The sequence below is a fragment of the Hordeum vulgare genome, chromosome 7H, assembly GCF_904849725.1.
Source record: "Hordeum vulgare subsp. vulgare chromosome 7H, MorexV3_pseudomolecules_assembly, whole genome shotgun sequence".
NCBI classification, from domain to species: Eukaryota; Viridiplantae; Streptophyta; class Magnoliopsida; order Poales; family Poaceae; genus Hordeum; species Hordeum vulgare.
The window spans coordinates 46,427,197-46,439,883 of NC_058524.1; the positions used below are offsets into that span (position 1 = coordinate 46,427,197).

The 12,687-nt window shown below is 44.4% G+C and overlaps 1 protein-coding gene across 1 annotated transcript; it reads right to left on the bottom strand.

Annotated features, from left to right (window-relative positions):
• Positions 1-11,717: 11,717 nt before the first annotated feature.
• LOC123411557 lies at positions 11,718-12,476 on the bottom strand. Its single transcript, XM_045104523.1, has 2 exons — positions 12,356-12,476; positions 11,718-12,131 (listed from the first exon to the last, which is right to left on the bottom strand). Exons 1-2 carry the CDS (start codon positions 12,414-12,416, stop codon positions 11,815-11,817), a joined length of 378 nt encoding a protein of 125 aa, XP_044960458.1. The 5' UTR covers positions 12,417-12,476; the 3' UTR covers positions 11,718-11,814.
• Between the last annotated feature and the right edge of the window lie 211 nt (positions 12,477-12,687).

Sequence of the window (12,687 nt, forward strand, 5' to 3'; positions counted from 1 at the left end):
GCCATATGGTTCCAAGTCCCCATAGACCTTGGGGTTAGCAAGGTAGTCAGCCACATAGCTCTTCCCCTCTGAATCCTGAGAAGACATCTTGACCTAGATCTGCGGCAGAAACAAGCTCGAAACGAAAACAGAGGAAAACTACACGATAGGGAGATCAAAACCTTCGGGCGAGTATATATTGACTTTTTCTGGACCAGAAGGAGTGCTCCGCAAGAAAACGAAGTCTGGGAGGCACACGAGGTGCCCACAAGCTTGCCCTCTGCCACCAGGGGGTAGGGGCGGTGGCAGGGTTTGTGGCCGCCTCGTTCGCTCTCCGGACTGCTTTTTATTTTTCTAATTTTCCAAAAATTCCAAAACGGAGGAAATTTCCTATTGGAAAAGCATCGGAGTCCAATTTCTTACCGAAACAGATACCTCTTCGTTTTCAAGGTCTGAAATAGGCTGATAAACATCCCTTATGTACTGCTCTGGAGTTATGACATTGATGATATTGGTCTCAACATTTATGGGAGTACCAGAGATGTAATGCTTGATTCTTTGCCCATTTACCACTCTAGGAAAATTTCCTTCTGTGTTATTGATTTTGATGGCACCGGAACGATATACTTCCTCGATAACATAGGGACCTTCCCATTTAGAGAGAAGCTTGCCTGCAAAGAATCTCAAACGAGAATTGTATAGCAAGACATAATCACCTACATTGAACTCTCGTTTCTATATTCGTTTGTCGTGCCATCTCTTAACCTTTTCCTTAAACAACTTGGCATTCTCATATACCTGGGCCCTCCATTCATCTAACGAGCTGACATCAAACAACCGCTTCTCACCGGAAAGTTCGAAATCAAAGTTGAGCTCTTTGATTGCCCAATAAGCTTTGTGTTCCAGCTCAAGAGGTAAATGACAGGCCTTACCGTAAACCATTTTATACGGTGACATGCCCATGGGATTATTATAAGCGGTCCTATAAGCCCATAGTGCATCGTCAAGTTTTCTAGACCAATTCTTTCGAGATCTATTGACGGTGTTTTGTAGGATCAACTTGATCTCCCTATTACTCAACTCCACTTGACCACTAGACTGAGGATGATAAGGAGACGCAACTCTATGGTTGGCATCATACTTAGCGAGCATCTTGTGGAAAACACCATGAATAAAGTGTGAACCGCCATCAGTCATCAGATATCTACGGACTCCAAATCTTGGGAAAATAACCTCTTTAAGCATCTTAATAGAGGTGTGGTGATCAGCATTTTCAGTGGGGATAGCTTCTACCCACTTAGTAACGTAATCCATAGCAACTAAGATGTGAGTGTACCCATTGGAACTCGGGAAGGGTCCCATATAATCAAAGCCCCAGACATCAAATGGTTCAATGACAAGTGAATAGTTCATAGGCATTTCCTGACGCTTACTGATATTCCCTATTCTTTGGAATTCGTCACAAGACAAGACAAACTTAGAGGCGTCCTTGAAGAGAGTGGGCCAATAGAAACCTGATTGCAATACCTTATGGGTAGTTCTATCTCCAGCGTGGTGTCCTCCGTAGGCTTCGGAATGACACTTCTGTAAGATCTGTCCCTGTTCATGTTCAGGCACACAACGTCTAATAACACCATATACTCCTTCCTTATAAAGGTGAGGATCATCCCAAAAGTAGTGTCTCAAATCAAAGAAGAATTTCTTCTTTTGCTGATAGGTGAAATTGGGTGGTATGTATTTGGCTACGATATAATTTGCATAATTAGCATACCACGATGCACTATGTGAAGTGCGGATGACATTCAGTTGCTCATGAGGAAAGTTGTCATCAATTGGTAGTGGGTCATCAAGAACATTCTCTAGCCTAGACAAGTTATCTGCTACGGGGTTATCAGCACCCTTTCGGTCAACGACATGCAAATCAAATTCCTGTAGCAGGAGAACCCATCTGATCAGCCTAGGCTTAGCGTCCTTCTTCTCCATAAGATACTTCATAGCAGCATGATCAGAGTGAATAGTGACTTTGGAGTCAACTATATAAGATCTGAACTTTTCACATGCAAACACGACTGCTAAAAATTCCTTCTCCGTAGTGGCATAGTTTATTTGGGCACTGTCTAGAGTTATACTAGCGTAGTGAATAACATTCAACTTCTTGTCAACTCTCTGTCCTAGAACAGCACCAACAGCATAATCACTAGCATCACACATGATTTCAAAGGGAAAGTTCCAGTCAGGTGGTTGAACAATAGGTGCGGTTATCAAAGCCTTCTTAAGTATTTTGAAAGCTTCCTCACAATCCTCATCAAAAACAAAAGGAACATCCTTCTGCAAGAGGTTGGTAAGAGGCCTAGAAATCTTAGAGAAGTCTTAATTGAACCTTCTATAGAAACCAGCATGACCTAGGAAACTTCGTATACCTCTGATATCTGTGGGGCAAGGCATTTTCTCAATTGCATCAACCTTAGCCTTATCAACTTCAATGCCTCTCTCAGAAATTTTGTGTCCTAAGATGATACCTTCATAAACCATAAAGTGGCACTTCTCCCAATTCAAGACGAGGTTGGTATCTTCGCATATCTATAAGACTCGATCAAGGTTGCTGAGGCAATCATCAAAGGAAGACTCGTAAACGGAGAAGTCATCCATGAAAACCTCGACAATGTTTTCACAAAAGTCAGAGAATATAGCCATCATACATCTTTGGAAGGTGGCAGGTGCATTGCATAAGCCAAAAGGCATACGTCTATAGACAAAGGTACCGAAGGAGCAGGTGAAAGTGGTTTTCTCTTGATCAGATTGTGCAACGGGTATTTGCGAGAAACCTGAATAACCGTCTAGAAAGCAGAAGTGTGTGTGCTTTGATAGCCTTTCTAGCATGTCGTCGATAAACGGCAAAGGATAACGATCTTTCCTGGTTGCCTTGTTCAGTTTCCGGAAGTCCATCACCATCCTATAGCCAGTAATAATCCTTTGTGGGATTAGTTCATCCTTATCATTAGGAACAATGGTGATACATCCCTTCTTAGGTACGCAACGTACTGGACTTACCCAATCACTATGAGCAACAGGGTAAATGATTCCTGCTTCCAGAAGCTTTAATATTTCTTTTCTAACGACCTCTTTCATCTTAGGATTTAATCTCCTTTGATGATCAACAATTGGTTTAAAGTCAGGATCGGTTTTAATCTTGTGCTGACATAGAGTGGGACTAATACCCTTAAGATCATCAAGAGTATATCCAATAGCAGCACGGTGCTTCCTCAGAGTTCTTAGTAACTTCTTCTCTTCGTGCTCTGAGAGGAGAGCACTAATAATGACAGGATATATCTCCTTCTCATCAAGATATGCATACTTAAGAGTATCAGGCAACTGTTTAAGCTCGAACACAGGATCACCCTTTGGTGGGGGAGGATCCCAAAGCAGTTCAAGAGGTAGATTATTCTTGAAAATAGGATATTGTTCTAAGACAATTTTATCTATCTCATCTCTCTCCTCCATATGCATATCATTTTCATGCTCAAGCAGATATTGCTCTAAAGGATCCATAGGAGGTACGGCAATAGAGGCAAGAGCAATAATTTCATCCCTTCCAGACGACTCTCTTTCATGGGGTTGTCTTCCAAACTTGGAGAAGTTAAATTCATGAGACACACCCTCGAAACTAATTGTGACAGTCTGCTTAATGCAATCAATGTGAGCATTGACAGTGTTGAGAAAGGGTCTACCAAATATTATGGGACAAAAACTATCTTGTGCAGTACCAAGGACAAGGAAATTAGTAGGATACTTCGTCTTACCACAGATTACTTCTACGTCTCTCACAATTCCCAGAGGGCAGATAGTGTCTCTATTAGCTAGCGTAATAGTGACATCAATGGGTTCTAACTCAGCAGGTGCAATCTCATCTTTGATTTCATCATATAGAGAACGGGGATCGCACTAAGACTAGCTCCCATATCACATAAACCATGGTAACAGTGATCTCCTATCTTGACAGAAACAACGGGCAGGCCAACTACAGGTCCGTATTTGTCTTTCGCGTGAGGTTTAGCAATTCTAGCGGAGTCCTCGCAGAATTTGATAACATGCCCGTCTACGTCTTCGGCTAAGAGATCTTTGATAATAGCAACACTAGTTTCAACTCTAATCTCCTCAGGGGGTGCAAGTGGTCTAATGTAACCCCTACGTATCACAGTTGGGGCTTTAGAATAATCCTTTATCCTAGCAAGGTATGGTGGTTTCTCAATGTAAGCACAAGGAACAACAGGATCACTAAAAGCAATGACTTTCTCCTCAACTAGATTGGTTTTGGCTATGTTGCTTTCTACAGGAGGATGATATTTAAACCACTTCTCTTTGGGAAGATCAACATGAGCAGCAAAAGATTCACATAGAGAAGCTACTATCTCAGAGTCAAGTCCATACTTAGCGCCAAAATCTCTAGAAGTGTTTGTCTCAACAAAAGATTTAACGCAATCAAACTGGAAATTCATACCTGACTCCTTACCTTCCTCCAGCTCCCAATATTCAGAGTTGCGTTTGATTATCTCCAATAAATTCCACTTGTGGTCAATATCCTTCTTCATAAAAGAACTAGTACAAGAAGTGTCAAGGATGGTACGATCTTCATGAGAAAGCCGAGCATAAAAGTTTTGAGTGATAATATCTCTCGAGAGCTCATGATTGGGGCATGAATATAGCATTGATTTAAGCCTCCCCCAAGCTTGAGCTATGCTTTCCCTGTCACGAGGCCAAAAGTTATAAGTAAAGTTCCGATCACGATGTACTAAATGCATAGGATAGAACTTTTGATGAAATTCCAATTTCAACCGATTGTAGTCCCATGATCCAGTATCATCACATAGCCTATACCATGTCAACGCCTTATCCTTCAAAGATAAAGGAAATACTTTCTTCTTTACCTCATCCTCGGGCAAACCTGCAAGCTTAAATAAACCACAAACTTCATCTACATAGATTAGATGCAAGTCTGGATGTGAAGATCCATCTCCTGTGAAAGGATTAGCCAGCAGTTTCTCAAGCATACCCGAAGGAATTTCATAAAAGATATTTTCAGTAGGTACCTCAGGTTGAGGAACAACTCCTCGTGCTTCCTTTCGTGGTGAAGATACCCTGAACAAACTCCTCAAAGGAACAGTTTCCATAGTGACAAGTGACAATAAATTTCAGCACAGTATATAAATGTTTCCTTACAAATTTCCACTTACCAAAGGTGCTTCACTCCCCGGCAACGGCGCCATCAAAGAGTCTTGATGACACACAAGTATAGGGGATCAATCGTAGTCCTTTCGATAAGTAAGAGTGTCGAACCCGACGAGGATCAGAAGGCTCTGATAAACGGTTTTCAGCAAGGTAGTAACAGCAAGCACTGAAAGTAGCGGTAACAAGTGATGGTGTAGCGAGGTGAAACGTAGCAAGCGAAAAGTAACAAGTAACAAGTAGTAGCAACGGTGCAGCAAGTGGCCCAATCCCTTTTGTAGCAAGGGACAAGCCTGAACAAAGTCTTATAGGAGGAAAAACGCTCCCGAGGACACACGGGAATTTCTGTCATGCTAGTTTCATCATGTTCATATGATTCGCGTTCGTTACTTTGATAGTTTGATATGTGGGTGGACCGGCGCTTGGGTACTGCCCTTACTTGGACAAGCATCCCACTTATGATTAACCTCTCTCGCAAGCATCCGCAACTATAAAAGAAGAATTAAGACAATGTCTAACCATAGCATTAAACTAGTGGATCCAAATCAGCCCCTCACGAAGCAACGCATAGACTGGGGTTTAAGCTTCTGTCACTCCAGCAACCCATCATCTACTTACTACTCCCCAATGCCTTCCTCTAGGCCCAAATATGGTGAAGTGTTATGTAGTCGAGGTTCACATAACACCACTAGAGGAAAAACAACATACAACATATCAAAATACTGAACGAATATCAAATTCACATGACTATTATCAGCATGACTTATCCCATGTCCTCAGGAACAAAAGTAACTACTCACAAAGCATAATCATAATCATGATCAGAGGTGTAATGAATAGCATCAAGGATCTGAACATAAACTCTTCCACCAAGTAATCCAACTAGCATCAACTACAAAGAGTAATCAACACTACTAGCAACCTTACAAGTACCAATCGGAGTTGTGAGACGAAGATTGGTTACAAGAGATGAACTAGGGATTGGAGAGGAGATGGTGCTGATGAAGATGTTGTTGAAGATGCCTCCCCTCCGACGAGAGGAGTGTTGGTGATGACGATGGCGACGATTTCCCTCTCCGGGAGGGAAGTTTTCCCGGCAGGATCGTCCTGCCGGAGCTCTAGATTGGATCTGCTCAAGTTCCACCTTGTGGCGGCGGTGAAACCACAAAAAAGCTCTCGAATGATTTTTTTTCTGGTCCAAAACCCTTCATATAGCAAAAGAGTGGGGCTAGTGGGCCGTCAGGGAGCCCACAAGCCCCCACTCCGCCACCAGGGGGGTGGTGGCGGTGGCAGGGCTTGTGGTGCCCTGGCAGCCCCCCTCCAGTACTTCTTTCCCCCAGTATTTTTTATATAATCCCAAAAAATCCACGTAAGTTTTCAAGGCATTTGGAGATGTGCAGAATAGTGGACTAAGATTTGCTCCTTTTCTAGTCCAGAATTCCAGCTGCCTGAATTCTCCCTCTTCAAATAAACCTTGCAAAATAAGAGAGAAAAGGCATAAATATGGTTCCACAAAGTAATATAACAGCCCATAAAGAAATAAATATCAACATGAAAGCATGATGCAAAATGGACGTATCAGTTGGCCCTCCTGACCTCTCTATGAGTCGCCTTATGCCAGAGTGTACGTCGGGCCCTGGGTCATACTTCAAGCCGGGTTACACCATGGGGTATATCTGAGTCGCTTGCGAGGTAATCTATGAGTCGCTTGCGAGGTAATCTATGAGCCGCCCGCCAGGTCACTGCTGAGTCGCCAGTGGGACGCCAAGTCCTTGACGGGTCATACTTCAAGTGGGGTTACACCGTGGGGTATATCCCCGACAACTCCGATGGTGCAAAGCTGGGGACAGTGCTAGGGAGGAAGTGTTCAAGGGATTAAATAAAAACTTGGGCCGCTTTCTGAAGATCTTGATGATTGGGATCGCAATGTGTTTGGCAATATCAGGCTAGAGATTTGAAGTCTACAGAACCAGTTGGCTCTGTTGCGGTCGATCCTAGGGAGAACCGAGCCTTCTCGGGCAGAAATTAAAACATGTGACAGGCAGGTTGAATTGTTCAACAGAGGAGATTATGTGGCATCAAAGGGCTCGGATTGAGTGGTTAACACATGTTGATAAGAACACATACTTCTTCCACTTAAGGGCAAGTAGAAGGAGGAAAAAGAATCAATCAAGTCGCTAGCTCTGCCAGATGGGATGGTGACCGAGGTTGTAGCCGAGATAGAAGCGCATGTAATGAATTTCTACAACACCTTGTACTCATCTCAGGGAGTTCATGATATATATGAACCGTGTGCTTGATGCAGTACCTGTCGTGGGAACGACCCTGACAATAGAGGTCAGGGGTAGGTAAGGAGAGGGCACAGTCCTAGCTATGGCGAGTTCTTACACACGACGTATGTGTTCAGACTCATCTCGTGGAGGTAATAGACCTACGTCTCAGTTCTTTGGAGCTCTTGTCGTGTAGAATATGTGTGTTACAGGGGATGCTAACCCTTGTGCCAGAGGGGAGGGGTGGATTATATAGAGTGCGCTACCCCTCATCAAGGATACGACAACCAAGGGTTCGATAGTGGAAAATAATGGTGAGTGTTACTGATAATGTGCATAATAAATGCTAGTTATGACGACCAGTCGAATGCGTGCTGGTTGGCCTCCCTGGAGTGGCTTCTGGTCTTCTGCATCGACTATTTTCTGGTTCCTCCGAGTGAAAGGTGTCCGTCGAGTGAAAGGAGAAAACCTCCAAGTGGATGTTCTACCGAGTGACCCATTCACCATGGCGAGTCAGTCGGAGCCTTCCTAGTAATATTTAAGTCCTTCAATGTGGTGCCCTTAGGTAGGACATGTAGGTTAGGCCTATGACTCTACCCTAGGTACATATCCCCATCATTAGCCCCCGAATGGATCGGGGTTCGAGAGAGAAAGGGGTCGATGCAGATTCTGACAAGACACACAAACTCCGAATGTGCTTCAGGGCTTAGCAGAAGTTTGCATCGATTGAAGCCTTTGTCGTTCACCCTGATTGATTCTGTCTTGAAATGTGTCCGAGTGAAGTTGAGCATGAAAACTGGTCTGAGTGATCAACAGGGTCCTTTGATGCGACGGGTCACTTCGACAGGTCAGGATTTCACGGGATTTAAAATTTTGGTAAGCGCACGCCGTGAGGTGATGACGCAACGACCAGGGCAAGTGGGAGAGCGATGCCTCGATTATCGCGCCAACTTATTCGCCATGTATCACGCTTCCTCTGTTACTGGGATAGACAGAGATCTGACGGGCCCATAGGTCAGCGACTCACTCGGGCGATTATAAATTGGGACGGTGCTAGGATTGGAAAAGTGCGCCTCCTCAATTCCCCTTTGTTTCTTCTTCACCCCTGCTTCACGAGTGTCGCTTAGATTTTCCTTCACCACCGCCTTCAAGATGACGAAGGGCAAGACAGACAAGCTCGAGCGCGCCAAGAAAGGTGCCAAAGCAAAGAAGCCGTCAGGCGCCCGATCTGCGGCGCTGCTGGGATGGATCCAGGGGGATTTCCTCCCGTCAACCGTCAAGAAGGCGGACATCATGAACCTTGTCACCAACGGGTTGATAGCTGTTGAATCATGGAGGCTTCTTGAGGGAGAGGTCGAGCCGGAGGCACACGAAGGAGAGTGGGTCCTCCTCCTTACTCTTGGAAATATGCCCTAGAGGCAATAATAAAGTGGTTATTATTATATTTCCTAGTTCATGATAATTGTCTATTATTCATGCTATAATTGTATTAACTGAAAACCGTAATACATGTGTGAATATATCGATCACAATGTGTCCCTAGTGAGCCTCTAGTTGGCTAGCTCGTTGATCAATAGATGATCGTGGCTTCCTGATCATGGACATTGGATGTCATTGATAACGGGATCACATCATCAGAAAATGATGTGACGGACAAGATCCAATCCTAAGCATAGCACTAGATCGTGTTATTCTTCTGCTAAAGCTTTTCTAATGTCAAGTATCGTTTCCTTAGACCATGAGATTGTGCAACTCTCGGATACCGTAGGAGTGCTTTGGGTGTATCAAACGTCACAACGTAACTGGGTGATTATAAAGGTGCACTACAGGTATCTCCGAAAGTGTCTGTTGGGTTGGTACGAATCAAGACTGGGATTTGTCACTCCGTGTGTCTGGTGATTATAAAGGTGCACTACAGGTATCTCGGAGTTGAACCGGTGAGATGGCGGCGTCCTCATCGTTCCTACTCTGTTGGGAGCATCGCGCTTGAAGGTCGGGTCTTGAGGTTCCTCATTACGCTACATATGGTGTTCCCTACTGTCCAAGGTGAGCTTTAGAGGCGCATTGTACGTCACAGCCGGTGAGTCCAAGACGGTGGCTTTAGTGTGCCGACCAGGTTCCTCATCTACTTGCCACCTCCTTTTTGGCATCAAGGGTGGATGGTGTGTTGACGAGGAAAGTATAGTTGGAGTTGGTTGTCTTTGGAGATGAGAGGCACTGGTCGTGACGCGGCGATGTTGCTTACATGTGGTCAGGCTCTTGTAGTTGTGTAGTTGTGTTGTTGGTGGAGGATGTCTTCGGACTAGCCCTGGTGTGGATTTTTTTGCTACGCTTGTTGTTCGCAACAAGTTGTAGTCGTCTTGTAATTGAAAGTCTGCCCAACAGGCACCCAAAAAGTGCTCCATGCCTTAAAAGATTTGTTTTTTTTGCGCTAGACAACTCCAACAGAGGCTGCAAAACTATGCGCGTGCTAAAAAAATTTAGGCGCACACTGAAAAACGCTATCGCGCGCACCATATTTGGGACGCCGGATCGCGTACGCTTCACAATTTGCTCTGCTTGCTTTTTTGGGCACGGGTTTTTGGGCGTATGCTAAGGCCATGTTGATTCCTGTGATAAAAAATGCTATAGTGATTTGCTATAACTTTTATCATGCGTGAAATTTTTGTGATGTTGTTGGAGATGCTCTAGTCACTCGTCCCCTTCCTCCTTCTCCTTATAGGTCCACCCCAACAACCCGCCTCATCGTGGTCGCCTGCCTCCACGAGCGCCTCTCCGATCTTGAGGCCTCTAAGACTGTCGGACCCGCCTCACCGCCGCCCGTAAAGTCATCAAGACATGTGAACAGACGCCTGAAATATTGCAGGAAGTTGAAAAACTCCGGAGTAATAACTGTTACGTATATTCAAACAGACAAAAACCTCGCAGATCCTTTTACAAAAGGACTATCACGAAATGTGATAGATATTGCATCGAGGGAGATGGGTATGAGATCCATAGACGTTACACCATAGTAGTAATCGAACCTTAGTGATTGGAGATCCCGTGAATTAGGACCTGGGAAGACCAAGCGATTGATTAACAGGGGAGAGTAATAAGTGACCGTCTGTAAGTGAAAATGCAAAACTCTCATAGCTGTAAGGCTTAAGTGTTGTAAGGCAAGTTGGCAACATGTCTTAATGTGATTATGTTGGATATTGTAGCAAAGATTTTGTCCTACAAAGCAATCTTGAAATATCACACCTATATGAGCTCCGGTTGTAAAACGTCGCAATCTAGGGGATTTGGGTAATCTCTAGTAAGCTCACGAAGAGACTAGGGAGTACGACGTATATGCTCCAAACCGCGGGGTAGCCTACTAGCAGTCAGGTACTGATTAAGACTTTGAGTGAAACTTGTTCACACAAAAATAACAATTCAAGGCATAGTCCATTGTCAAGTTGTGAATGGATGTAGCTTAAATTCTAGGCAGAAGTTTAACTTAACAGTCTCTGCTGAAACACTGGTATATTAAACAAGTAGAGAGAAAAGGCAAATCTCTAAATAGGTATTTGAGATCTGGTGCGAAATTATTTAAATTAATGGGCTTGGCCCATCTACAAATTCTTAAATCTCAAATTGAGCCCATGAGTAAAATGTCAAGTGGTGGTGTGGTGGTGCTAAAGTTTAGTCTCATACTGCTAGTTAAGGAAGAGTTGGACCTCTTTATATAGTGAGTTCTCCCCACCATTTTAAGTGTGTGTTAAGAAGAGAAAGGAGATGACCACACGCGCGCGCTCGCTCGCCTCGCCTGGACGGACGACGCGTACGTGCGACATGCGCGTGAATGGTTCGCCGAATTCCGGTCATTTGCCTTGGGGGGGGGGGGGCTTCCTTTTGCCATTTTATTTTTTGTGTCTTGGCAGACAAGTTGAGAATTTCTTGTCCGGTAAGTATAGACTTGGAAATCAAGTCGGTTTGAGACGTGATCGCGACACGGAACCGACCTTGGTCCTCCTATATATATATACTGCTTACTGTGGTCGGCCAAAGGCACATCGAAAACATGTAGGGTTTTGCCTCGTCTCATAACTTGCGCCGCGATCGTAGTCTACCTCATCTCGAACGCCGGCGTGCATCAGCGTGCGAGAGACCAAGTCTCCGGAACCGTTCGTCTTTGCGATCCTGCACCGGGAGAGGACGAATTAAGTATTTGGGAAGCGTTTTGTGTGACTGTTCAAATTCGTCAATGCGAGTCGTCTACTGTCTATGTCGGAAACAAAGAGCTTTATTCAGAAATATCGTTTCTGTCGCTATGGAAACATAGTTTTGATATGACTTGATATCATCATTCGCAGTATATCTAACATACAATGGTGGAGGAGACGACTTGGAAGCTGAACTGGGTACTCGAGTGAACGTCGAAGAAGACCTTCTCCTTAGGCCCAACCGGGCGACCGCCGTAGAGGGAGCACAGCTTGCCGTCGCCGTCCGGCTTGATGGATGTGTCTGGGTAGACCTCGATGGAAGAGCTGAATCCCAGGCACGCCAGCTTCACGTTCTTCTGTGGGCAGCCGCAGTTGTTCACCAGCTTCCAGTATTGCACTGGCCTTCCTCCCGGATCCGGGTAGGTCTGCGAGGTCACAACAAGATCTGAAGTTCTGCACCCTGCTGCACTGCCTGCTTAAGCACACGATGAAAAAGAAATTAAAGGGTGCTTATATTGACCTAAACATAATCTGATCATAAATAACATGCAATTGCTTGCTACTCCCCCTGTTCAATTTTTATAAGGCCTTGTAGACATTTCAGACACAGTGTAAAACAACTCAATTTGAGTTGTGTAAAATGACTTATAAAAGTGAACGGAGGGAGTAGTTCTTTTCGCATGCCGAAAAACATACCTCTCTTGCTAATACCGAATAACAAACAGGCCACGAGGATCACCGCTGGCTTGATCTCCATGCTGATCTGTATGCCTAGATGTGTAAGCAGATATGCTGTCTTCAGCTTGTTTTGATTTACCTCGTCAATGGCAAATGCCGGGCTATTTATAGGCGAACGGGCCAGAGGAAGTTAATGTGTAATCAGGATTTTGATTCTTTGTTAATTTCAGGCAAGCATTCAATACACGATTCACCGGATATACAAGTACATAGTAGTACTATTTGATTGAGAAAAGGAATTAATGGATTATACGATCATATCACCAAATATATGGCCAGTTATTAGAGTC